This window comes from Rutilus rutilus, assembly GCF_951802725.1.
Source record: "Rutilus rutilus genome assembly, chromosome: 10".
NCBI lineage: Eukaryota > Metazoa > Chordata > Actinopteri > Cypriniformes > Leuciscidae > Rutilus > Rutilus rutilus.
This window is the reverse complement of record NC_140215.1, coordinates 28,876,352-28,904,233: the sequence shown is the minus strand read 5'-3', so window position 1 is coordinate 28,904,233 and position 27,882 is coordinate 28,876,352. Positions and strand designations below refer to the sequence as shown.

The 27,882-nt window shown below is 38.9% G+C and overlaps 1 protein-coding gene across 3 annotated transcripts; it reads left to right on the top strand.

Annotated features, from left to right (window-relative positions):
* On the top strand, positions 1-27,475 carry akap11 (A kinase (PRKA) anchor protein 11). 3 transcript variants are annotated; one of them, XM_084421222.1, is made up of 12 exons: positions 1-102; positions 3,785-3,881; positions 3,974-4,084; positions 6,515-6,568; positions 7,241-7,372; positions 7,859-8,099; positions 8,900-13,028; positions 13,169-13,324; positions 17,984-18,067; positions 19,732-19,778; positions 20,147-20,328; positions 25,741-27,475. In XM_084421222.1, the coding sequence occupies exons 2-12, from the start codon at positions 3,819-3,821 to the stop codon at positions 25,906-25,908; spliced, it is 5,367 nt and encodes a 1,788-aa protein (XP_084277348.1). In that variant the 5' UTR covers positions 1-102; positions 3,785-3,818; the 3' UTR covers positions 25,909-27,475. The 3 variants fall into 3 exon arrangements, with proteins under 3 accessions (XP_084277348.1, XP_084277350.1, XP_084277349.1); XM_084421223.1 differs by lacking the exon at positions 1-102 and adding an exon at positions 353-418; XM_084421224.1 differs by lacking the exon at positions 17,984-18,067.
* The last annotated feature ends 407 nt before the right edge of the window (positions 27,476-27,882 follow it).

Here is a 27,882-nt window from a genome sequence, read left to right as displayed (position 1 = left end):
GCCGCTCGGGGTTTGATTATTCCGCCTGCTCGTCTTGTTTTCATGAAATGAACGGAGGTAAGAGCAACTAGCTGCCCACTGCACGGCTTCTGTCACTACAAGGTGAGACGCGCTTCATTTTCATTTGCATGTCATTTTCCAGTATAAATCACAGAGTGTTATAAACCCATTGATTGGTGTTAAAGATGCGGATCACGACTGATGTTATCACAGGCCTGATGCTAATGCGCGAGCCAGCTGCGTCTGTGATGACATCACCAGACTTTAACATTAAACCGCACATAAACGCATTTCCTGATAATGCTTTCACATGCATAATTCTTAAAGAAACTCTGCGGTAATTCATGTAAGTCATACTGCCTGTACCGCGACGATGCCTGAAAATGAAAACAATGAATCATCAAACCGAAAATGAGAGGTAAGTATCAGATGTGACATATACGTGACTGCAGATTAACTGTCATCTTGAAGAGCTTCAAAAGGTTTCTTATAATAGTCAAATGGCGGTTTGTCATGGTAATCTGCGGCTGTCAGAGCTGGGGGGTTGTGGTGTGTCGTATTTTAACACGTTTGAAGTATAATTGACAGTTGCAAATAAATGATTGTAATTCAGGGTATTATATGAGGCAAAAATGATGTGCATGACGTTTTGTACACAGCCACTCCCCTTTATAAGCTGGGAACAGTGAGTGAGAACAGGGAGATCTCATAAACATCTGTTGGTTTCAGGAAATCATTTGACCCTTGTGATGCTCTCAGCACAGATCACATGCAGCAGCCAACGCCACCACTTGTTAATGTTAAAGTCACCATGAAATCAAAATTGACTCTTCTCTTTTTTTTTTTTTTATGGAATATTTCAGTGTGAATTATAAATGATTTATCTGTGCACATCTTTTTTTATTATTATTCATGTAACTTCCTAATAATCAAAATAACTTCCCCTCCCTCTTGCAGCAACATCTCTTCTCTGATGATGAGTTTACTGATGCGAGGGCGGGACAATCTACCCTGGAAATCCAGAGTTCTCACGAGAGCACAAGTTGAATTTGCTCAGCGAGTTACTCTGGAGTAATGATGCTCATTAAATATGCCCTTGTATCCGAGCTGCACCAATCACATCGGGTTATCTGATATAGGCGGGCCAGAGGCGAGCTAAACAGATGACGACAGCGCTGCGACGTCGAAGTCATTAGTAAACATTGCAAGATGGCTATGGATGAACACCAGTTGTTTGAAACGGCTTTGGCCGCTACAATGAACGAGTTAGACTTGGCTTTTTATCTAAAACAGGAACAGAAGACGCCGCTCGAATCGTTCCTTTGCAAGTAGGGCGTTTTTGCTGTTTTGCCGACCGGATCCGGCAAGAATCTAATCTACAAGTTAGCTCCGCTGGTAGCTAAGCGTATGGGGCTTGTTGTGATTGGTCGTAGTGTTATCCAATTGCGTGCAGTGAGATTTTCAAATGCATGCTTGGTGCCGCCCTTCTAGCTGGCCGATTTTCATTAGTCGACGCCAGACCATTGATCTTTCAGATTTAGGTCTGGATTTCCAGGCTAGGGACAACCTGTCACTCACGTGACATCACAGCAATAGCAAACCACATTGATCCAACCATCCAGTGAATTCCCAATTGACAAAATCAAGTCCCGCCCTACGTTTTTTTTCTTTCTCAGTTTCACCCGGATATACGTCAAGCATAAGTAAGGAAGAAGAGACTATCGCAACTTCGGTTTCATGTCGACTTTAACCGTTGGGGTTCAGGCTTGCAGTGAACATACTTTTTTTGTGTGCGCTGAATTCTTAGAAATAATGTTTACTTTTGCAGTCCCCACCCACACACAGTCATGCTGAAATGCATCAAAGTCTGACCTATTTCAGCATTCAGGTGTGAGCAGTTGTTTAGTGAGAAAGACTAGCTGCACTAAGCAGGATTCAGTTCTGTGGAAATGCTCTGGGCCAACAGAAATAACAGAGAGAAAACCCCCACAATTTTTCTTTCTTTATTATGTCATTTCAAACTTGTTTGACACGGAAGAACGTATTGTGTAGAATGTTGGTAAATCGTATATCGCCACTAGTTTCCATCTCTTCCAAATTACCGTAGTTATGGCGTGAACGCAGCATAAGCTCGTTGTTTTAGTTCTGGAGGAACTGTAAAAGGTGGCTGCTGTTTCGGTTGCGGTGTTCAGTGACTGGCGTCTGTCTAATTCTGCATAGCATGAAACGCGCTGATGACGTGTGTCACGAGGTGCGCAGAGGTATGAAAATACATACACTTAGACAGGCAAGTTGGACATCTTTTTGCTTCAAATCAAAGTGTGTCATGTTGTGATTTCCCTCGTTGCTGGTTTGTGTGGTTCACTGCTTATAACGCTTTAATGAAGACTTTTTTAAGAAATCTTATGAGGAAAAATGAGTGGGAGAAATACTTCTGGCACCAAGGCCATTATGAACTCATGCCATGTTTGTTTTCTAGTAAAAACAAACTTGCCGTCTCAGTTCATAGGCCTTAAACAAACTTGTTTGTCAGGCCGTGAACAAATGGTGTATTATAATTAATCTGAGCAAGCATTCAAGGAGAGATTTAGTTCTGAGGCCTTATTAACCCACAATAACAGATGGATGCACTCATCCAAACTGCTACTCGAGAGGTAGCCTTCTGCATGTGACAATTGCTTCTTATTTTATCAGATTCTGTTTCAAATCCCTCTTCGCTTCTTTCACGCAAGCTTCTGCAGTCACAGATAAGATCTCACTGCTACAGCACACTGTTTCGGTTCAGGCTATGTGAGAATGTGATAACAGCCTGACATTGGGCCGTCATATAGCCTTGACCTACATTTATCCAACATATTGGTATACCGCACGCGCAACAGATGGCCCAAGATAATTTGACTGCTGTAGATGGCCCAAGATAATTTGACTGCTGTGTGCTGTATAGCGTTAAAAGATACGGACTTGTTCAACTTTCACTGTTTAGGTAGTTTTCAGTTTTCTCATATTTGCCCCTGTGTTTCTGTCTTACTGGAGCAGTTGGAAAGCCCATGTGTTACCCATAAGTCATGTGATCTCTAACATAATCCAACTTAAAGGCGTAGTTAAAATTCTGCCATTTACTAATATACAAGTCGTTCCAAATTTTCTTTCTTTTGCAGAACATGACAAAAGACATTTTTCAAAATGATTAATCTGAGTGAAAAGTCAATGGGGTCCAAATCTTTATTACCTTTAATTCTTCTTCTTTTTTTCTTGTTTACACTTGATATGTGAAAACGACCTAAACACTAATTGTGGTCGGTCTGAGTGAATCCAGTTTGATTTCTGTTTATATGAACTCTAAATATTGTGAACCGAAAGCCACTGCAACAATGTCTTCAGAGTATAATTGTTGTTTTTGCTGTGACGTATATGTCAGAAGAGTTTAGTAAGTATTCAGTCTCATCCACTGACCAGTTTCGCAAGACATGAGAAATGAATAAAAGTGCATCATTCGTATGACATAAAACGTATGTAAACAAGCAAATCATGGCGCTGCGCGTGTACAGGCATGTTTGAATCTTATTGAGAAAATAGTCCGATTCAAGCGTTTGCACCATCCCTTTGAGTCCAATCGAAATTTCAGTCAGACCGATTGAAGTGTTTAAAACGAAGGCTTTTCAGTCCGATTGAGCTATCGGTCTGAATTATTTAGGTGCATGTGAGAGTAATGTGGAGTGGATTGCATTCTAGGTAGCTAAAATGAAAATGGTTGATTAATTCAACCCAAACTTCTCTCTTGAAGGAGAGGATAACCTCCTGTCCAGCCCTGCAACGTCATGGACGCCTGTGCGCGGATCAGAGGGGTCCCGTTAAAGAGCCGTGCCACTATGAAGAAAGAGGTATGTTGTCTACTGTTCTGCTTAAACATTTGTTGCATACATTTTTTTGAATCTCCTGTAATTTCTAACAAGCTTTATGTTGGTTTGAGCAGACCATCCGCGAGGGCTCAAACCTGTGCCTGAAGAGCCTGTTGAAACACAAAAAGGAGCTGTGCAATGTGGTAGTGGAGCTGCATAATAAAGAACCACAGTTTTTATCAGAAGTAAGGGTCACACACTACCATGCATTTCAGACTTCCTTATGCATGTTTGTAAATGTATGCTTGCGGAAACTATGTCACAGTTAAAGGGATAGCTCACCCAAAAAATGAAAATTCTCTTATCATTTATTCACCCTCATGTCGTTCCAAACATCTTTGAAACACAGATGAAGATATTTTGATTAAATCTGAGAGCTTTCTGTTCATAAAGTTCCTAAAGAGATCGTAAGACTAATGCATATGAATTGAGCAGTTTAGTTTACGTTTTCCAAAAGAGACATGATCGCTTTATATGATGAACAGATTGAGTTTAGGCTTTTATTCACATATAAACATTCATCAACATACACATCAGATATGGTAAACGGAAGCTTAAGCTTGCTTGTTTGACTAGCAGAAACCATTGAGGTTCGTTCTCGTGTTACGCAACATGTTTGAGCTTCTTCCTCAAGAACCAGTGAGGTTTGGTCAAGCAAGTTTCAGTTGAGCTTCTGTTTATGTTTGCTGATTAATGTTTATATGTGAATAAAAGCCTAAATTCAGTCTGTTCATCATATAAAGTGATTGTGTCTCTTCAGAAAATTTGAACTAAACAGATATTGAATAGTTTATGGATAATGGACATATGGATTAGTTTTATAATCTCTATGAACTTTTCGAACTGAAACTGTGAACTAACCCTTTAGGAACATTCCGGGTTAAGTACTAGATAAGCTAAATATTGTCCCTCTTGTTCCCCTTTTTCTTTTTTTTCTTGTTTAAATTGAGAGAAATTTAGTTAAGCTTATTCGTACGACTTTCATCAAGCTTATCCGTAAACGTTACACATTTCAGTAGTATAGTTGCTAGATGGAAGCATAATGTGTTAACATATTAGTGTGAAATAAAATCGCATACTAATGTCTTCACATTTCTGTTTTAAATCCTTCAAAAATGGCCACACTTACTTCCATTGAAATTGCCCCACCATAACCTTGATTTTTGCTTTTTTCGATGAACTGAACGTCTTGTGACCTCTTTTTGTGCTGAGTGATTTTGAAAGCCTCCATGACAAAAGATATTGGCGATAAGATAGCGTTTAGAGGCAACTGGGACAGTGCAGACTGTTGCATCTCACCTCATTATATACATGAGCGCATCTCACGAGTGAATCATCAGAAAAAAAAAGCAGTTTCAGTTCAGCTTGTTTCCTTTATGTTGAGGTAAACGAAATTGAGTCACTTATAATGTGCATTTGAAAAAGCAACACGTGCCGAACAAACATTTCTCCATACTTGTAATGAGAAGCCTTTACAAACCTGCTCTTGTCCAACAAAGGAGAACTTTTACTCGAGTGTTTACGGTGACCGGAAGGGGACATAAGCTGTGTTCGAAATCAACCCTTTTACCCTCATTCACTATTCCCTACATTACTCCACTAATATAGTCCACTTGAGGGAGTGAATGAAAACAAGGGAGTGAATTCGGACACTGACTGCGCCGGAAGGGTTGCCGCTTTTACATGTACATTTATGCATTTGGCAGACGCTTTTATCCAGAGCGACTTGCATTGCATTTCAAGGTGCACATTTGCATTCTTATCTTATCAGTGCCCTATTTAAGGGTATAGGGGGCGATTTTTAATTCCCGCGTCTTGCCAGAAGATGGCTGAATCATCCATCCATCCATTTTGCAAACCACTGGTCCAATGTGTCTAGAGCATAAAATCAAACCGTTATAAATTCCTTTTTACTTGATTATTAAATTCTTTTCATTAAGATTTATACATTTCAATGACAGAGTTCAAGATAAATCTTTTCATGACTACTGGAGCTACAAGTGTGCTAAGTTTCAAATTGATTATTTAAACAGCAAGCACAAACTATGCAAAAGTGGCACTTAGTGTCCGAATTCACTAACTCGTTTTCATTCACTCCTTCAAGTGGACTATATTAGTGGAGTAATGTAGCGAATGGTTAATAAGGGTATAGGGGTGAATGAAATGGACATTTCAATATATGATTGTAAACAAAACATAGGAAAGAAAAACATTTGAAGTTAACGTATGCAATTTTATTTTATAATAAAATTTTATAATAAAATGTTTATAATATTTTATAATAAAACCTTAGACCTTTCTTATGATTTTTAGTTATAGGCTCCCTGCATGTTAACAGGTCGTCTTGCAGTTTTCTGTAAAATATAATGATAATTTTATCATCATACATTTACTGCAGCCATTGATCAATAGAAAATGTGAACAAACATTAATTACAGTCAGTAAGGTTAATGTGCATAAAAAAAGAAACATGTTTGAACTGAAGGGAATGACAGTGACTTGAATATGCACAAAGTCAGCATGTATTGCACCTGCTTTTTTAACATTTAATGGAATCTATTAGGTAACATAATATAAATTGGATTGGCATGATTGTTTCCTCTTCTCTTTCATAGGTACATTACGTATGCTTACCTAGTCATGCTGAGGGGGAGGATTTCACCCTACAGGTCAGTGCTTTTTGTGCCGCTTACACTAACGTTCAAAAGTTTGGGGTAAAAAAAAATATTTTTTAAAGAAATTAATACTTTAAATTGACACATTAAATTGACCCTTTAATAATGTTACACATGATTTCTATTTAAAAAATCTCATATTTTGAACTTTTCTATTCAACAAAGAATCCTGACAAAAATGTATCAAAGTTTCCAGAAAAGCAGCATACCAGTTTTTAACATTGATAATAATAATAAATGTTTTTTGAGCAGCAAATCAGCATATTGGAATGATTTCTGAAGGATTACAGCATATAATTATGCTGTAAATTTAGCTTTGCATCACAGGGATAAATTACATTTTTAAATGTATTCAAATAGAAAATAGTTATTTTAAATTGCAATTCTTTTTCCCACAATATTTCTATCTTTACTATATTTTTGATCAAACAAATGCAGCCTTGATGAGCATAAGAGACTTCTTTCAAAAACATTAAAACATTTTTTTACTAACCCCAATTAGTTATTTGTACTTTATAAACTAAAGCTCCCTTAAAAAGAGGGGTTTACCTTTTAATTTTTTTATTATTTAATTTCTTTACAAAGAATAGAGTGTCTCAGCAAAGAGCACAAAATAGATGCAACATTAGAGGCATCCTAAAGTCATGTATTCTTTGATGCCCACAGGCTCTGACGTCCCTCTCCACTGAGATGATGGAGTTGCTTAGATCACTACATGTGCATACCCTTAAAGATGAAGAGATTCTGCTCCTCAAAGACCCTAAAAGACCCTTTGAGAGGAAAGACAGTGTTTCTCAGGTTTGATTTTTGTATATTATGCTTGAGTATTTGACAGTATGTTTATGTTTTGTTTGAGGCGTGTGTTTGCTGCTGTCATTATTCTGATATCAGGTGTCCTTCAATGTTTTGTCTTGTAAATTTGTGATGTTGTTTTGTCTGAAATTGGGACCTTGTGGAAGGCAGCCATGGGATTGAGTTTTGTACTCTGAACATTTCATCAAACCACAAATGTTTTTGAGACAAGAAGAAATTGCATGTTTTCTTTCACATATGTCAGAAAAAATAAGAGTGTCAAAATATCACTACTAAGAAATGATGTCAGTTCAGGGATTGACAGTTTGCAGCCTGAATGATGTTTATCATAACAATTTATATTGATGATGTGTCATGACGTAAAGGCTTATATCATGTCATCCTCCTAGCATTTGATTGATTCATTGTTTTTTAATTCATTAATTTTCTTTAAAACATGCAATCGTTGTTCTTTTTTTCTTTCACCCTCAGGGCTGTTCAAGGGCCTTGTGTATATTGAGACATGGCTCCACTCCTCAGATTAGTGTGTGCACCATGCTGGGATTGTTGGCTCGATACACAGCTGGGATAAGGTATGCCATGGAGTTACAGGTTCTGCAGAGAGGCACTTCAGAAGCATGTCAAGCTGAGGATGATGACACCAATCAGTCTGTCTCTTCTATCGAGGAGGACTTTGTTACTGCTTTTGAACATCTTGAAGAGGAGCATACAGGTAATTAAAAGCAGAACTAGCAGCTGTTCACAAGCATTTTGAAAACTTTTATGGTTACTGGTCACTAGCTATCTATGCTTCTCATTCAAAATAGCTAAAGGATTTTTGTTTTTAAATGCACCACTGTTCAAAAGTTTAGGGTCAGTAAGATGTTTTTAAAGAAATTAAGACTTTTATTTTGCAAGGATGCACTAAATTGATCAAAAGGGATAGTAAAGATTTTTATAATTTATTATTTCTATTATTTATTTATTTTTAATGCCGTTTTTAACATTGATAAGAATATTTCAGAATGTATCAAATGTATTTAAGAATTTCTATTTTGTAAAGTTGAAATGCTTTATATAATAATTAAAATGTCATTGATTGTGATATTGACCTTGTGTTGCCATGTAAATAGCCATAATGCATAACATGACGTTAAATACATAATAAACAAACAAACATTGATAATGATTCTTGAGAACCAAATCAAAATGATTTCTGAAGGATCATGTGACTGAAAAATTATACAATAAAAAACATTTATTTTAAATTTGCAATATGTCACAATATTAATCCTTTTACTGTGATGCAGCCTCGGTGAGCATTTAAAAGACTTCTTTTAAAAAAGCTAACAACCACAAACTTTTGAATGATAGTGTAAATAAATAAAATAAAATAAGCTTTTATTTAAACCCTTTTTAAAACAGGACTTTAACCTTAGATTATCAAGTAACCTTAATTGAAATTGAAATATTTAAATAATTGCCTATGTTAATAATAATTCTGTTCTTACGAACTGTTCTCTGATCTTGCAGGTGCCCATAGTCAGAGGAACCAAAGGGATGTGGCATCCCAGACAGTCCCTTACACTCATTTAAAAGATTTAAGTGGATCTCGTATTATTATAAGTTCCATACCCAGGAAGTCAGTGCACAAGGGAAAGACTGCTGCAGAAGTGTCAGAAACTGTCCTGAAGTCAACAGCGTGGCCTGAAATTTCAGAGATCTCGTATGAACTTAGCAGTCTGTCAAAGGGACGTGTTACCTCCACATCCCTCACCGAGTCAGATGATTCAGACTGCTCAAGTCCCAGTCCTATTATATTCCTGGATGAAGTTGGATATCAGAAGAGTCTTAAAGCAAAACTTGACATTCCCAAGATCCCCATTCTAAAGGATGGAGTAGAAGACTCTGACTCAGAAGTCAGTGAATTTTTCGACAGCTTTGATCAGTTTGATGAACTAGACCAGTCTTCTGATTCCAACATCAAGGTCATTAAACAGCATCCCCTCCCTGGTCAAACAGAGAAGTATGTTGATAACTCTGGATGCAAATTTGTATCAAGGGGGTGCTCGACCACAGCAATGAATCCTCACAGGTTTGATCATAGGACTCTTCCAGCCAATGTCAAGAAACCAACTCCACTTAAACCAGGATCACCGTACAGTATTCACTCTGAATTACCAGATTCCCCACGCCCAGCGAGGACTCCCTGCGAGGAAAGCGGGCCGCTCTTCAGTCCAGTTCGTTCATCTGCATTTAGCCCACTGGGAGAAGGAGGGTCCTTAGAGTATTTTTGGAAGGCAGATGTTGATGGCTCAGAATTACGTAAGCCACAGGACCTTTGCTCACTGTACAAAACGTACGCAGATTTTGCCAACAACCTGTCAAAAGAAATCCTTGGATCGGTCTGTGGGTACTCCTCCCCTGTTGATTTTAACATTAATAAGAACTTGAGCTGTGTGTGTCATAAGGAGTTCAAAAACACTAATGGGCATCTAATGAAGCTTTCAGACATCCAGGAGACAGTCACCATCACTAAATCCCAATCACAGTCTCTTAAGGATGGGATTCAGAGGTTTGCTACAGACTTAGTCGAAATGAGCCTTGGAAGTGCCTTAAGGGACTTGCAGAAAGGTGTTTCCTCCTGTACCACCACACTTTGCCATTTGGCTGCAAGGCTGACATCTTCAGTATTTCAAATGGCCTTTCATGAGATAGGAATGCGCCATGCATACGTGTTAAAAGAGCGTGCCGTAAACGGTCTAGCCGGTTTCCTAGTAGGGGAAGCTGTTTCTGGAGCCCTTAAAGAGTTTCTGTTTGTGAAAAAGCAGATTTTCAACAACACTGTCACACGATTTGCTGCCGATCTTGCTGAGGAATTAGTGTTTGAAGGAATAATGGAGGTTTGCCAGTTTTCACATCCCTCTACGTTACTCACACCAGGTGACTGGTCGTTTGACGAAGAGGAGGAAGTGGTTTCATCCTATGCCTCTGATCTGTCGGAGTCCGTTCTCCAAGAGGCTTTTATAGAGCTCTCACAAGCTGATGTGACATTCACTACCCAGGCAGCTATCAGTGTGTCAGTAGACAATATTTGCTACGTGAGTGCTGAAGATAGTTCTCTCATTACAAAAACCTGCAGTGCCCAAACAAGCTATCTTGGATCTCAGGCTGTCACAGAGGCTACAAATCAAGAGCCAGATGGTTGTACAGTGAAGAAAGCCTTGTATTGTGTGTCGGGTATCGCCAGTTGTGTTCCAGTTCCTGTGGCTGGCAATGTCATATCCCATGTACACAACTCAGACGAACCTTCTCAGTATAAATCCAGTATTGGTCACGTGTGTCAGACCAGCCCTAAAAGAACCATTTGTTGCCAAGTGGAAGTAACATCATCAGCCTCAGATACGTCTGCAGCATCTCAGACTGATTCATCGCCAGGTCCTGCAAGAATCCAAGATTCAGCCAGTGGTGAGGAAAATGTTGACAGCATGTCTGTTGAAAGTGATTCTGGCAAGCCCTCGATTGGAAAAACTTTTCAAAACTTCTCTGGGAATATGGTGGACACTATAGTAGGTGAGGCATTCGATCTAATGAATTCTTCGACAAAAGTAAAGAAGAAAGTAGAGGACTGTGCAGACTTTTTGAGCAAAACAATCACAGCTCGCATATCCACTCCAAGCCATGGAATTGTTAAATCGCATGTGTCGACTCCGAGAGGTTCAAAGGGCTCTAGTGACCCATCCTCCAGAAGTGCATGTCCAGTCTCCAAGCTCACCCCAGAGGTCCGTTCTGTCGTGAGAAGGGACACTCTGGAAGTGCCCAGTTTTGAAGTTGGCTCCTGTGGTGGTAGAAAAGTAGGTGCAGAGGATTTTTCAAGCAGCAACTCTGGAACAAAATCAGTTGAAATCCCTAGCACTCCACCCTCAAGTCCTCAGCAGCCATCAGGTGAGCACAGTGAGAAACAGATCAGACAGTTCTCGAAGAAGCTCAAAGGTACGCTTGCAAAAGAATTTTCTCCTGCGACTCCTCCGCCCACCCCTTATTACCCGCCTGCCACCGACACAAAAGAAGCTGGTTCAGTTTCAGACAAGGCCGATTTCATGCTGAAACTCATTAGGTCTCTCTCTGAAGAAGCTGGCAGCAATGAAGACGAGGAGGAGACCCAGAAAGATGGTCCACACACTAGAAACTGCCAGTCAGAGCTGAGTCCCAACGTCAGGAGCAGAATGTTTGAGAGGAGTGCGCTCCATTATGCAGAGCGTTTAGCGTGCCACATTGTTTCCATGGCAACTGAGATGGACACACTAAGCCTTGGAGATGTGAAGAAGGCTGAGGGTGACGAGAGCAAAGGCAGTGTTGCCTTGCATAGCGCACAGTTTTCTGAACAGACTTTGAATTCTTTGTGGACATATGCTGGAGAAGTGGCTGGAGAAGTCATCAACGATGTCAAGAGGATGATGAGTTCAACCCACTGTCGTCACAAAACGATAAAAAGAGGATCTGTAAACTCTGCTGACAAGTGTCAGAGTGGAGACGGCCTTTCAGGAAATATGACTTGTCAATGGTCTGGTGACGTCCAAGCAAGTGGGATGTCATCAGATTATCCAAGTTGCGAAAGTGTCACTGACGAATATGCAGGATACCTCATTAAGGTGCTCAAGAAAGAGGGAGGCAACCGAGAGCTGATATTGGATCAGTATGCCACTCGTTTGGCATATCGATCTATTAAATCTGGCCTGGCTCATGCAGCACGAAAAATAAAGCAGAGGTATCCTTTGAGGCTACACTCCTCTAGGCGTTTACACAATGATCATAGTCCTGATGTTTCTCAAAGTCCCATATCCAAGTCATCCCACACTGCACTTTCTGATGGAAAAGATGGATCCTCTTGTGAATCTCTGCCATGTGCTTGTCAAGATGGTCAAGACATTAGCAGTAACGAATATGTAGAACTTGTGAACTTTGCGGAATCTCTTGCCTACAACATCACATGTGATGTTACGAGAAAGCTGAGAATGTCTTCAGTTAGACTGCCTAAATCGCTGACTGATTCTTGCCTCTACAGGAAGTCCAGTGTCGGAGACATGCCCGAAAGTACATTTTCATGCTCTCTTTTAACGTACGCAGAAACTAACAGGCTGTATCATAGTACGAGCAGCTTAAATGATAGCAAAAGCAACAACAGTGTCATGCAAGTAATTGAACATTATGCCAGGAAAATTGTTGATGACACATTGGAAATGACGCTGGGGCCGGCATGTGTTCAGGCTGCTGGGGACAGGAGGGCACTTGAACCTAATTCCTTCACAGAAAAGCTGGCTGAGGCATATCAAGCCTGCCGATACTGCCAAGGTCGAGAATGCCTGTTTTGCAGTAGAGATGGTCGTCGTGGTTTCCAGGGATTGAAAATCAGAAGGCAACAAGAATCTGATTCAGTGGCTGGACTGGAAATTCCTAGAATTCACATTGATTTGGAAAAGAGAGCTGCTTTTGCTGAAGAAATGGTGTCCAGTGTCATTGAGAAAGCCAAAAAGGAGCTGAGCTGCACCAGCTTGAATGCAGACAGTGGAATTGGTCATGATGGCGCAAGCTTTGCAGAAAGTCTGACCACAGAGATTATGACGTCCGCATTGTCCAACGTCTGCCAAACCGTCAATCTTGGGTAAAGTGACACAGTTTTCACAGCGTCATACATGCAGTCTATCAATTAAAATTGCTCATCCATGGATTTCCTAGATTTTGAAACTTTTTTTGTTGTATTTCAACAAAACTTATCATGATTGATGACTTACTGTGTTGCAGTACTCCTAGAAGGGATGGCGTCAATGTGACGGAGTCAACAGTGAGTCAGCAGCTTAGTTTGAGTGTTGGTGATGACAGTCTTGGTAGTTGGTCCAATCTGAGTTTTGAAGAAGACCACCCAGATGAGAGCAGCAGCTTTCACCATCTAAGTGACAGGTGAACAAGTCCCACTACGCTTACAAGCTTACAAAGCATTAAATGAAGCATTACTACTCGACTAATACCACACTCAAGTTTAAAGCACTTTCTTTTCTTGAGCACCTTTCACAAGCATGTGGCTCTAATCATTTTGAAAATCAAGATCTGGTGAACTAACAGTGGAAGGACTGCCTTTGTAGTGACCTGACTATTGCAAACCCTCAATGCAATATGTAGAGGAGAGATCTGTGTTTGAAAAACTCAGACTGAATTAGTGAAGTAGTGTCAATGTCAGGCACTCTTAAGTTGTATAATAGTCTTTAAGTGTGTTTTTAAAAACATTTGTAGTCATGGTTGGTTTTCAGCTGAGATAATTTGACTGTATTCACGTTTTAGTTTTGAGTTTAGGTTAGAAGAACCTACTGTATGACTCATCTTTGCTAAAGAACATTTATTGTTCTCTTTATTTCTTTTATACACAAACCATTTTATAATTTATTTGACGCCAGAGTTGCTGATTATCTCACCATTTTCCAAAATTGCTGAGAAACACCTAGTGCCTAGTCCAGATGAGCATTTAGGGATATTGTTTTACATTCTCAGAAAAACTTTAAATGTCTTTGGCTTCAAAACATGACGACTGACTCACACTGTCTTGTCTTTCAAAGGCAAGCATTGTTGAGTATTGGTTTTGGCTGCAGTGTCTCAATGGAAGCAGTTTCTGTCAACATTTTAATATCTCCCAAGCAACTGAAAGTTAGAATGTATGAGCATTTTTTGTTTTGGACATCCCAAGATACCATGAAGGTATCAAAATATTTGTGAAAGGTGTGGTTGTCAGCTCGAGGCAGTGTTTGAGTAACTTAGAAACTCCATAAATTCTCAGTGTGTCCAAATATAGATGATAATTAAAGGTACAATATGCAAGAATTTTGCATTAAAATATCCCATAATCTCAAGGCCAGTGTTATATATTTTGTTAAGTTGATTACTTACAATATCCCAAATGTTTCCAACTATTTTTAAATCGTGAGAAAATTGCGATTTTAACCAAGGAAACGGGGCTTTAGAGCAGGGGGGAGCTGGGAGTCGCCAGTCAATTGCGTCATATCCGCGTTACCCTCGGTTTCCGCTCGTACTGCGTGGAGTCCTGGACAAATGCGGAAGTTGTAGTTGTAGCGTCTATCAAGCAACAAACGTTAGCTTGTTTTGTGCAGTCGTTATGGAACACAATTATTCTTTACCGATTGCAGCTGGTTCTGTCGACAAAGCATGCTTAATTTTATATTTTCCAAATGTAGCATTCGGTAATAGTTATGTTTATGTAAGGGAAGTATTTTATTGCTTTAGATTTGTGTTTAGTTTATTGACATTGTTTATCACGTCTGGTGTTTATGGCCATGTAAATAAATATAGCATGTGTTATACATAAAGATTAATCAGTATTTTGGCAAATGATGTGGGTATGTTCGAATGTACTTTTACAACAATTGTTTAGAACACGTAAAACTGAGCAGCGTTATCACAACACTGAATTCGACATACAGTAACATCTATGATAACCAATTTAGTATTAAACCTTACTTTTCTTGCGGTTAATTCATTTTAATGAAATAAAAGTGTGATGAGGTTCAAGAGTCAGGAAGGAAGAAGACGGGTCGGCGTGACTGGGACTCGTACTTTATTAAAATAAAGCAAAACAAACAAAAGTCGTGCACAACGCGCATTCACCGTGGCAACCGCGACGGCACAAAACAGTTCAAAAATGAGAGCTCGGATCCACCGGTTTTCTTTCTCTGCGTCCAATTTTCTCTTCAGTCTCTCTCTCGTTCCAACGCGCGGCTTATAAGCAGTCTCTCCACGCGGATCACAGCAATAAGACACAGGTGTTCGTCATTTGCACTTGACCTACTTGCTCGTCTCTTCTCTCTCCCATTACAGACCGCGCTGAACCACGCCCCCCTCGTCACAAAAAGCATGTCATTATAAAAAAAGAACTTAGCCTCATCCATGAACATGATTTTTCGATTCCCGTCTGACTAATTTACATCCGCGGTGGAGTTTAAAACGACAGTTCCCATCATTCCACGCTCCTTCACATCGTCATCAAGCTACGTTGTTGTTGTTGTTTGGAATGTAGCGCCCTCTAGAGGCCAAAAATTCTTGCATATTGTAGCTTTAACAGTTTTCTTTTTTAGTTTCATGTCCTCAAGTACTGTATTAATCAGTAAATTTTTACATAACATGGTTAGGGTCTAGTATTTCTATCATTAATTGTCTCATGACTGAGTATTAATGAGTATGAAACAGATGTTTTTATAGAATTTCTGCATTCAGATAGCCTGGGTTTCCCCATACTGCCTTGCTCGCAGCGCGATTCTATTCACGCTGCTAGGCAGTCTGGACACCATGGGACAATTTTTCCCCTGAAAAAGGGAACCAATCACAGAACGGGGAGGGAGCAGCAAGATGATGACGACACCGAAGCAGTTTGTTTATATCAGACTCGACGTTACCTTCTACCCTCATGTTTATCTTTCACAAACGGTAATATTCGCTAAACGCCATCGTGTACAAATAAATCTTTGACCCATCGTCTTTTTCCTCGTCGAATTTCTCTCACTCTACATACATCATCTGGTATAATTGAAGCGATTGGCTATGAGCTACATGCAGGCGCATTTGATAGACATTCATAGCGCCCAATAAACGGCTCTGGGCATTCGTAAACCACGCCTCAAATACGAGAAAATGCGCACGTAGTTCCCAGACCAAGTCTCAATGAGACTTGGTCTGACGTTAGCCAGGCTAGCATTCAGAGTTAATTTAAATGAATCAGTTTAAAGGTGGGATCAGAAGTTTTTGAAAAACACCTTTGGCCAATGTTGATATTTGAAATCACCATAACAAACACGCCCCTACCCCAAAATGATCTCGCCCGTAATTTGATAGCTCCACCCCACACTTACGTACGCGACCGTAACCCAGGCAACGACTATGTCTGTGCTGTGTGCACTGAGCGCTCACTCCTCCCCATCATAGATATCATATATAAAGGCTAGATGTCTCGTGCGCACTGCTGGCCAATGAAGGTCGACGTCCGCACGTGGCGGCCATCTTGCCACAGTGCACTCGCTCACTACTTCAATGGTGCATGTACTTTTAAATAACCATAACTTGCTCATTTTTCTACCGATTTTCAAACGGTTTGGTTTGTTATAAACGTCAGAGATGTAGTTATGACACTGCATACATACACTGCATACATATGAAAAATTATAACATACATGTTCAAGCATTCGGAATTATAGCCACGTTAATAACGTTTGTAAGAAACCAAACCGTTTGTAAATCCGTCAAGATTTCAGCGAGATAAGAGGATTTGTGTGCGTGCTGATCATTCACCTTAATGCACAGAGCACTGTCACAAGATGGCCGAACGATGATGCCGGAAGTGACTGCGCCATAAGACATCTAGCGTTTATATATGATATCTATGCTCCCCATCATTAGTAGACACGCCCCTTACTCCTGATTGGTTACAGGTGTGTTTTCGTAGTCGGTCCGACACCGTTTTCAAAAGTGCTTTTCAAAAACTACTGATCCCACTTTTAAGCTGTGAATCAGTTTCAGTGAATTGAGTTCAAATCTTGTCATCGCATCTCTGCGGGGCAGCAAGTTCTTTCAGTCAAATGCCTTGATTATATTTACAGTTCTACTAGAGCTGCATGATTCTGGATAAATTGAGAATCACAATTTTTTTGTTTAAAATGGAGTTCATGATTCTGAATAGACAAATAAATAAAAAATAAAATTTACTAGAGGTTCTGATAAAATGCTAATTTTTGCAGTCTATTTAAAAATATATATTTAATTAATTTATATTTTAAAAAATTACAAAAACAGTTTGAATGAATGGTTCAATGACTTATAAAGACTTCACTTCTTTCATTACTGGGTGAATCAGCATTTTTTTGAACAAATCTCTTGAGAGACTGATTACACCGACAGGTGTAACGATGTAATTGATACAATCTCTATTTGAAGCGTCAAGAATCTTTCAAAAGGTGATTTACTCTATTTTGATCGCTACCGTAGACATCAGTGTTTATATCCGAACTATAAACTTTAATCCCATCCCAGTACTTCTGTGATAATTTGAATTATTGTAACAGAAATAGTGATACTATGTGGTTGAAAAGACTGTTTCTGAAGATGTTTCATACCTATTATATGACAACTGCTCTCTCTAGGTCAGCGGCAGCACTAACACAGATTTGAATATTCGATGTGATCGTACCTGTCAAAGGTTTAATAGACATAGGGCGAATCGTTGTCATTTGGGAATGAGATCGCGTGGGTGATCGAATCGATAATGCTTTTTTTTTTTCTTTTCTTTTTGGATTAATCGTGCAGCTCTAAGTTCTACTATGTTTTATGTCTAGCATGAAACATTTTGAAACTAATGGGTATGATTGGTGTTTGGTTGAAAATATGGTTCTTCTGAATATAAACCAAAAAGCAAATGGTTCTTCTGTTTAAACCAAAAAGCAAATAAATTAATATCTACTTAAATATCAGATATCTTACCAGAAATATCATAAAGCTTCAGGTAGGTTTTCTAGTTTTGCATAGAAATTATTTTGTAGCGTTTCTTCTTTTTCTCTCCCCCAGCAGTAATGGAAACAGCAGTAGCTGGAGCAGTCTGGGTTTAGAAGGCGAGGTTTATGAAGAACATTTGTCCTTCTCTCCATCAGACAGGTTGGTCTATGGAAAGAGGTGTAGCATAGCCAGCGTGTACGGCTCTAATTACTGCATGATGTCATGTAGCTTTTTATCAGCAAGCGCTGATGAAGTGCTGACAAGTTTCTAACATTACCTATTAGAAACAAAACTTCCCTTTGTTGTTCTCCATCCTGTGTTTGGAATTAGTCAATTGAATCTTTGTGTTGTGTTGTGTAGGAAGTGTTTGGGTTGGGCCATTGACTTCATAAGTATTTTGTGATGTATTTTGCTAAAGAATGATCTATCTGTTCTTACTGCATGCTTCCTGTCTGAGGATGTCCCAGTCCCCAATTCTCATTAGAGTTCAGGTCCACAACATGAATCATGTGCATTTGAGCACAAAGTGACTCACTCCATACAAAAGAAACCGAGATCACTTTTATAATTCATTACATCATACACGGGAAAAATATATGAAAAGCATAATCTGAAAAAGAAAAAAATTCCCCTGCATTTACAACCAGAAATGGATATTGTGTCATGATTGTTTACTTCTTGTTTAAAAAAAGAAAAAGGAAAAAAAAAAGAGCGATTTAAACTTGTACAAGAAAATGCTCACCCAAATTATAATATATTGATGATTTCTCTGACAATATTGCAAGTTATCATTTGTAAAAGTTTATATTCTATAAGGATTCCTTAGGTTTTTTCATTTTTATTCAGGCCTTGGAGACATCTAATATTCACTATATGTTTGCAGTGATTTTGCTGGTGATATAAAATATATCACAATGCAATTTCTGTTTGGCTATTACATTTTCTAAAGACCTGTGAGTATGAGTACATTGAAATAGATTTAAAAGAATGTTAAGGCCATCTCTCATTTAATAATACAACAGTATAGAGTACAGTTACAGTTTTGGGTCTGTAAGATTTTTTGAAAGAAGTCTCTTATGCTCACCAGGGCTGCATTTTTATGTGATTAAAATACAGTAAAAAGCAGTAATATTCTGAAAGATTATTACAATTTAAAATAAGTATTTTCTACTTTAATATATTTTAAAATATAATTTATTCATGTGATCAAAGCTGAATTTTCAGCATCATTACTCCAGTTTTCATTGTCACATTATAAATCATTCTAATATGATGATTTGCTGCTTAAATAACGTTTCTGATTATTATCAATGTTGAAAACAGATGTGCTGATACATATTTTTGTGGAAACTGATGCATACCTTCATAAGCCATTGTAATATTTATTCTTGCTCATTTCCCAAATCAGAGCTGGACAACAAATATTTATGATATACTGCTGATTTATTTGCCAATATTAAATTAAGCAATATTTTGTGAAATATAGGTAGAAAAGGTGGTTCCTCAGATTTCATAAATATTAGTATGCAAGTCTGAAAAATATTGAGAATTTTTTTTAGCTATAATCCCCCACCCCAAATCAGTTTTTCAGTCAAAGGCATCAAGAAAAACATCTTTAAAATACTATTGCGTCAATATCCCTTAGCATGGGCAAGTCATGAATATGCCATGAATTCTAGCTGAAACTGTAGTGGAGCTGGTTTATGTGAGAAATGGGGATGCTGGGAGCCTCTGTCACTCTCTCTTGCATGTGGTTTGTGTTGTCGTTCCCTTTAGTCTGTCAGTAACACTCTCTTACACCTGTTATATTTTTCAACTTACAGTGACTGCGCTGAAGAGAAGGAAGCTGAGGCCAAAGAGGATTCAGGCGGTAAATGAAAACTATATCTCTTCTTTGTATTTTCCTCCAACGCTAGTGTTTATTCTGTGGTCTGATGTTAAACCTCAACTGTTAAACAAATTTCAGCCCTTATTTTGCTGCCACTCATCTAAAGTGGTCTTGCTTGGCCGAGCACCTTCGGTGTGCCCCTGTCAAAGCCACAAGACTATTTATCCTCGCTCCTAGTTGTCTAACTGTCAGACCGGCTCCATGTGGGTCAACAGATGAGCTCAAGCAGAGTTCTGTGTCTGGCCTAGTTAGCAGAAAGAGCGTGGGAAACTGGTTTGCTGAAGTAGACTAATTGCGGTGATGATTTTTTGTGTATGCATGAGCTGAATGTGTGTGGTTTGTATGCGCAGGAGCGGTGCGAGCGGAGCGGGATCACGGGCAGGCAGAAAGAGCTCTGCTGGTGGTCAGTACCGATGTCCAGGGGGGGACTGTGGACCCCCAGCTGACGGCTGTGCTCCAGTGGATCGCCGCCTCTATCGCTGATCTGTCTTTAATGCAGCTCAGCCATTTCTCAGGCCAGGAGCTCCTCCAGGTGAGAACACTTCGGCTATGTCAGGTCAAATCCGATTATTTGCGTATCCAATCTAAATTATTAGCTCTTTTATTTTCCTGAAAATCTGCATTGGTTTCTGTGGCAATGACTTTGCTTTGGTAGGCATACGGCTAAAACAATACCAGCAACAGCAATGTGGATGGGTTTTCAATAAAGATGTTGTCTTATTTACAGCATGACAATACTGCGCTAGACTACTTCATCTTCTGAGGCAGTGGCAGAAATGTAGGATGCCGGTATGCACAGCTTTATTCTGTGCTGTCGTCTCCGCCGGTCTCAAAACAAATAACATCTGACATGTTTATGTTTTATGTGGCGTGAGAAAGTGACATAAACCACGCGAAATCCAATTATAGCGGTCAAACTGAATTTGTATAGGATTTCAAACCACATATGTAGACATGAATGTAGCTCAATGCAGATTTGTAAAAATTGCATTCCAAGTGATTTTTTTTCTTGTTGTTTGTTGCCATTCACATTTGTTAAATTTTGATAGGACTCCAATCAGATATGCACAAAATCGGATTTGAACACAGTCGGAATGAGGTTTTAGGCTTAAAAAATAATGTTTCGCATTATTTTTTAAATGTGGCCAAAATCGGATTTGAGTGTGAACGGGTCACGATCCTGAACTGCCCCTGTATGTGCAAAAGAACAATAACAAAGACACATACAGCACGCTGTCATACGGAAGTAAACACGGCATTTACGCGTTCATTTGTAAGGCGATAAGCTGTGGAAGCCAGGTGAAAGAGAGCAAAGTTTTTCTTGTACAGTTTTGCTTGAATAGAGCTGTCACCATAATACTTATGAGTATAACAGCTTACCGACCCTCCACTGACTAACTTCACTGCCATCTTCCATAATCATTGAGTGACCAAAGAACTACCAACATGTACGTTCTTTGGAGTGACTCCCATCTGCGCAGAATTGTGACGAATAATGATCTGGAGTGATTTCCAGTATGACTGTTCAGACTGAGGTCGCATTGCAAAACATCTGACCTCTATCTGATTTAGGACCACATATGGACCAAATTAGAATTGAAAATATCAGATTCCATGCGGTTTGTGCTGTTCACTGTTATTCTGAGTCGCATATGAGCAAATAAAATTGGATTTGGGCCACATTTACCTGCATTCTGAATGTAGCCTAAGTATTACTATAGTTATAAACTTATGTGCAGTATATTGAGTAAACCCAGGCTGATTGGGACGGACGTATCGCCTGCGATAATTAATGCGATATGGCTCAGCTTGTCAGTGAACTACGGCTCTGTCTAGTAAATGCCGCTCCATCTGAAAGCAGGTGATGGCGATTTACTACTAATCAAGGAACCGGCTTTACTGACGAGATGCGCATAACAATGTCATGCGATATATCGCCCAGCCCTAATTTGGGCCAAATTTACCTGCATTCTGAATGTAGTCTAAGTATTACTATACACTCACCTAAAGGATTATTAGGAACACCATACTAATACTGTGTTTGACCCCCTTTCGCCTTCAGAACTGCCTTAATTCTACGTGGCATTGATTCAACAAGGTGCTGAAAGCATTCTTTAGAAATGTTGGCCCATATTGATAGGATAGCATCTTGCAGTTGATGGAGATTTGTGGGATGCACATCCAGGGCACGAAGCTCCCGTTCCACCACATCCCAAAGATGCTCTATTGGGTTGAGATCTGGTGACTGTGGGGGCCATTTTAATACAGTGAACTCATTGTCATGTTCAAGAAACCAATTTGAAATGATTCGAGCTTTGTGACATGGTGCATTATCCTGCTGGAAGTAGCCATCAGAGGATGGGTACATGGTGGTCATAAAGGGATGGACATGGTCAGAAACAATGCTCAGGTATGCCGTGGCATTTAAACGATGCCCAATTGGCACCAAGGGGCCTAAAGTGTGCCAAGAAAACATCCCCCACACCATTACACCACCACCACCATCCTGCACAGTGGTAACAAGGCATGATGGATCCATGTTCTCATTCTGTTTATGCCAAATTCTGACTCTACCATCTGAATGTCTCAACAGAAATCGAGACTCATCAGACCAGGCAACATTTTTCCAGTCTTCAACTGTCCAATTTTGGTGAGCTCGTGCAAATTGTAGCCTCTTTTTCCTATTTGTAGTGGAGATGAGTGGTACCCGGTGGGGTCTTCTGCTGTTGTAGCCCATCCGCCTCAAGGTTGTGCGTGTTGTGGCTTCACAAATGCTTTGCTGCATACCTCGGTTGTAACGAGTGGTTATTTCAGTCAAAGTTGCTCTTCTATCAGCTTGAATCAGTCGGCCCATTCTCCTCTGACCTCTAGCATCAACAAGGCATTTTCGCCCACAGGACTGCCGCATACTGGATGATTTTCCCTTTTCACACCATTCTTTGTAAACCCTAGAAATGGTTGTGCGTGAAAATCCCAGTAACTGAGCAGATTGTGAAATACTCAGACCGGCCCGTCTGGCACCAACAACCATGCCACGCTCAAAATTGCTTAAATCACCTTTCTTTACCATTCTGACATTCAGTTTGGAGTTCAGGAGATTGTCTTGACCAGGACCACACCCCTAAATGCATTGAAGCAACTGCCATGTGATTGGTTGATTAGATAATTGCATTAATGAGAAATTGAACAGGTGTTCCTAATAATCCTTTAGGTGAGTGTAGTTATAAACTTATGTGCAGTATATTGCAAGTTATCAATTAATTGTTGACCGTTTAGACCAATTTCATAAGGTTTCCTTTGGTTTCTTTAATTTTATTGAGGCCTTGGAGATATAATTAATACTCACTATTTGCACTAATTAAGCAACTCTAAGCAATTAAGTGTGCTTTGTCATTAGTTTTATGAGCTCTTTTTGTCTCAACTTGAGTATGAGTACATTAATATAGATTTAATAGCATTTTAATACCATCTCTTGTTTAATAATGTAACATTACCGTTATAGTTTGGGGTCGGTCAGGTTTTTTTTATTGTTTTTGACGCGCAAAATTCAAAAGGATTTAAGAATTTATTAAGTTCTTAAATTTAAATTTAAATTTATTAAATTCTATTAATAAATTAATTAAATTCTATTAATTTATTAAATTCTATTAATTTATTAAATTCTATTAATTAATTAAATTTAATAGGATTTAAGGCTTATTAAAATTCAGTAAGAACAGGAATATTGTGAAATATTATTACAATTTAAGATAAATATTTTCATCTTAATATATATATATACAGTGCCCTCCACAATTAATGGCACCCCTGGTAAATATGATCAAAACTGGCTGTAAAAAATAAATCTGCATCGTTTATCCTTTTGATCTTTCATTCAAAAAATGTGCAAAATTCTAACCTTTCATTGAAGTAAAAGAATTGAAAGTGGGGGGAAATCACATTATGAAATAAATGTTTTTCTCCAAAACACGTTGGCCACAATTATTGGCACCCCTAGAATTTTTTACGAGTAAAATATCTCTGAAGTATATTCCCATTAATATTTACCTTTATTTAGCACACCAGGGTGACTAGGAACATGAAACTGTCCAGCTATGACTTTGTGTTTCACAGGAGTTTAAATATGAGGAAACACAAAGGCCAAATCCCCTTGCTCATCCATCACAATGAGTAAAACCACAGAATATAGTTCTGATGCGTAGCAAAAGATTGTTGAACTTCACAAAATAGAAAGTGGCTGTAAGACAATAGCTAAAGAATTGAAAATCCCCATTTTGACCATCAGGGCAATAATTAAGAAGTTCCAATCAACTAAAGATGTTACGAATCTGCCAGGAAGAGGACGTGTGTCTATACTGTCTTAATGCACGGTGAGGAGGAAAGTTTGAGTGGCCAAAGGCTCTTCAAGGATCACAGATGGAGAATTGCAGAGATTAGTTGAGTCTTGGGGTCAGAAAGCCAAAAAAAAAAAAAAACCCTACATCCCCACATGTTGTTTGGGAGGGTTTCAAGAAAAATCCTCCTCGCTCCTCCAGAAACAAACTCCAGCAAATTTAATTGTCAGACATGACTGGAACTTCAAACAACACAGGGTTCTGTGGTCAGATGAGACTAAAAAAAATAGCTTTTTGGCAGCAAACACACTAGATGGGTTTGGTGAACACAAGGATAAAAAGTACCCCATGTGTACAATTTAATATACTGTTGGATCTTTAATGTTGTGGGCATATTTTTCTGCTGGAGGTCCTGGACTTCTTGTTCAGATACATGGCATTGTGGATTCTATCAAATATCAACAGATAAAAAATCAAAGCCTGACGCCTTCTGCTAGAAATCTTATAATGGGCCGTGGTTGGATCTTCCATCAGGACAACGATCCAAAACAAACATCAAAATCAACACAAAAATTTGTTGCGGAGCACAAAATGAAGCTTCTGCCATGACCGTCCCAGTCCCCTGACCTGATGAGTGGGCTGAACTGAAGAGAAGAAGCACAAACATGGATCTGGGAATCTGAAGGATCTGGAGAGATTCTGTATGGAGGAATGGTCTCTGATCTCTTGTCAGGTGTTCTCCAAACTCATCAGGCATTATAGGAGAAGACTCAGAGCTGGTATCTTGTCAAAAGGAGATTGCAAAAAGTATTTAATAAAAGGGTGCCAATAATTGTGGCCAACGTGTTTTGGAGAAAAACATTTATTTCATAATGTGATTTCCCCCCACTTTCAATTCTTTAACTTCAATGAAAGGTTAGAATTTAGCAAATTTTTTGAATGAAAGATCAAAAGGATAAACGATGCAGATGTATTTTTTACAGCCAGTTTTGATCATATTTACCAGGGGTGCCATTAATTGAGGAGGGCACTATATATATATCTTCAGTGTCACATGATCCTTCGGAAATCATTCTAATATGCTGATTTGCTGCTCAAGAAGCATTTCTTATATTATCAATGTTAAAAACAGATGTGCTGCATAATATTTTTGTGGAAACTGATAATTTTTTTCCAATAAATCGAATGTTCAAAAGAACAGAATTTATTGGAAATGGAAATCTTTTGTAGCATTATAGATCAATGTAATGCTGAATACAAGTATTAATTTCGTTTCGAAGAAGAATCGCACTGGCCGCAAACTTTTAAACGGTAGTGCATTAGTTTATAAAATAATCAAATATAATTGGCTGATTTCACAAAATTGAAACTTTAAATGTAGGTTTAATATTAATATTTTAATATATATGCCACACAGGGACTGATACAAATTGTTGAATAAATTGATTCACAGTTAAAAATTCAAACAGTTTGAGAGTAAATACATAAATATCCAGAGTATCATATTACATTACATTACAGCTCTATCAACCAACTCCATCAGTATCTATCAGGATGTTTCCTGTCCAAAAGTTTAGCTTCATTTCATGTGTGTTTTTCTCTGGCTCTAGCTGCCGGCCGTGGCCCAGAGGCTGAAAGAGAGAGAGTTCAGGGTCGCCGACCTCCTGCAGGCGCTGCTGAGATACTTTGAAGAGTGTCGCACCGAGGAAGAGCCCGAGGCTGGAGACACAAGGCGGGGCCGCAAGAGCCTCTTCCAGTGGCTCCTAGAACAAGCGTAAATCACCATCACACACTGACACCCGTCAGCTATTAAAGATGAAGTTTCCTGTCGCTTTACAGTGATCTGCAATTTATCTGCCAAACTTAGAGGCATAGCCAGTGGAATGTGTTTGTGTTGTGTATTGCTTGTGCACCAGTGGCCACCCAGGGGGCGCCATACTGAAGTATACAAACATCTGAAATAATCTAAGAGCCGTTCGTTCAAGTGTGTGTTTTGCATGCCGTCACTTGCTTTCATCGCTCTTTTTATTGGCACGTTGTTTTCTTTAAGATTAGACTGCATATCACACATTTGGCGCACCGTCAGTGAGTTTTGCTTTCACACCTTGCCACAACACAAAAGACTGATGGGTTTTATGAGTTGGTTTGTTGTAAGGGAATCCCCATGGCTGCAGGAAAGCTTATGTCATCTCCATACCTCTCCTTTACGGTGATGTTTGCACTTGTCGAAGGGACCAGCCATGCAATCCAGCAGCGCTCCGGGTCACCGGAAGGTATTCCATGACACAGAACTCAAAAGTGAATCACAGTCAGAGGTAATTATGATAATTACCTAAAATTATATTTACCCAGTTGAGCACATTTTTGGCAACACTTACCAGTCATAACAGTTTAAAAATATCGTTCCATTTGCCAATTAGACACTAGATAGTTGCTGTTGAATAAATCCATCAATATGTAGTCATTTTTACATTCCCCTGTTGTGACTCAGACATTTTTCCAGTCATTATTTCTGAATGATAAAAGTCCTTTAGCTATGTACATTCATAATAGTTCAAAATTAATCGGTATACCTGTAAATATGCTTTTCTTTAAGTTAAAATATTGAAATGAATTGTTTACACCAGAGGCTGCAATTAGACTCCACATGATCATAAAGATCACTAAAGAGTGGAGGGGTTTGTGTTGCCAACTTACAGAAAAACACAAATATACTTTTAAGCCTACTTTTAAAAAAGCTGCTAAACATGTAAACCCCCTTTTGCCAAAAGAGGAAACTCGCAGTAAGGTTCTTGTAAAACTATTGAACGTTCTCTACAGGGGACTTTTCTCTAATTTCCTCCTGGCGTTGTACACTCAGTGAAGGTTACTGTGACGCACTGGTAGTGCATTGCTAAATGAGGACGCCTCTGCAGTGAGTATATCTGAACTAGTCACCACCTCTACAGTCTCCTCTACGTGGACCTTCTTTACTCACTGCCTGCCCTTTAGTGTGCACTACACCGAATATTGCACTTTACTGAGGAATGGTCAGACAGGCCTTTCCCTATATCTTTGTTTAGACCTCAAAAAACAATCTTTATTATTGCAATGCATAAGCGATAGATCGCCAACAGCTAGTAGGTGTTTTTCACGTGTAATTTATTAAGGGACCTGTATGAAAAGTATTTGCACTCTGCAGTTTTGTGCTTCAAGGAAAACTACAAATTTTCTACTCACTCATGTCAGTCTAAATCTGTATGTTGCTTTTTTCTTTTTTTTTTGGAACACATTCATTTTGTTAGAATCTTAACAAAGCTATTCCCACATAACAGTAATTCCTAGTGACTACGACTGCCAAGCTCCAAAAAGGGAAAAGAAAGAGAAGTAGTCCATACAACTTGCAAGCAGTATTCTTAATATTAAAGTCTTCGTACGAAAGTTTTCTTTATTGAATTTTAAATGATCTAACCCACATTTGCATCCAAGATTTAAATAATGATGTATTATGTTCAGTTATTAAACAATCACAAGATAATTTTTCAATGTATGAAATATAGATGAGCTTTGAAAAAGTGGATGATACATGTGACATAATGGTAAAGAAAAATAGAGATATTGTATGGCTTCAGAAATCTTAGAATATTGCACACAAGTTTCTTTCTTTTTTTTGGTCAATATGAACTAATGTTGTATAGTGTAGAAATGCATTGAGGTTCTTCAAAAATTCAGATTTTGCGTTCCACTGAAAAATAAAAGCATATGGATTTGTA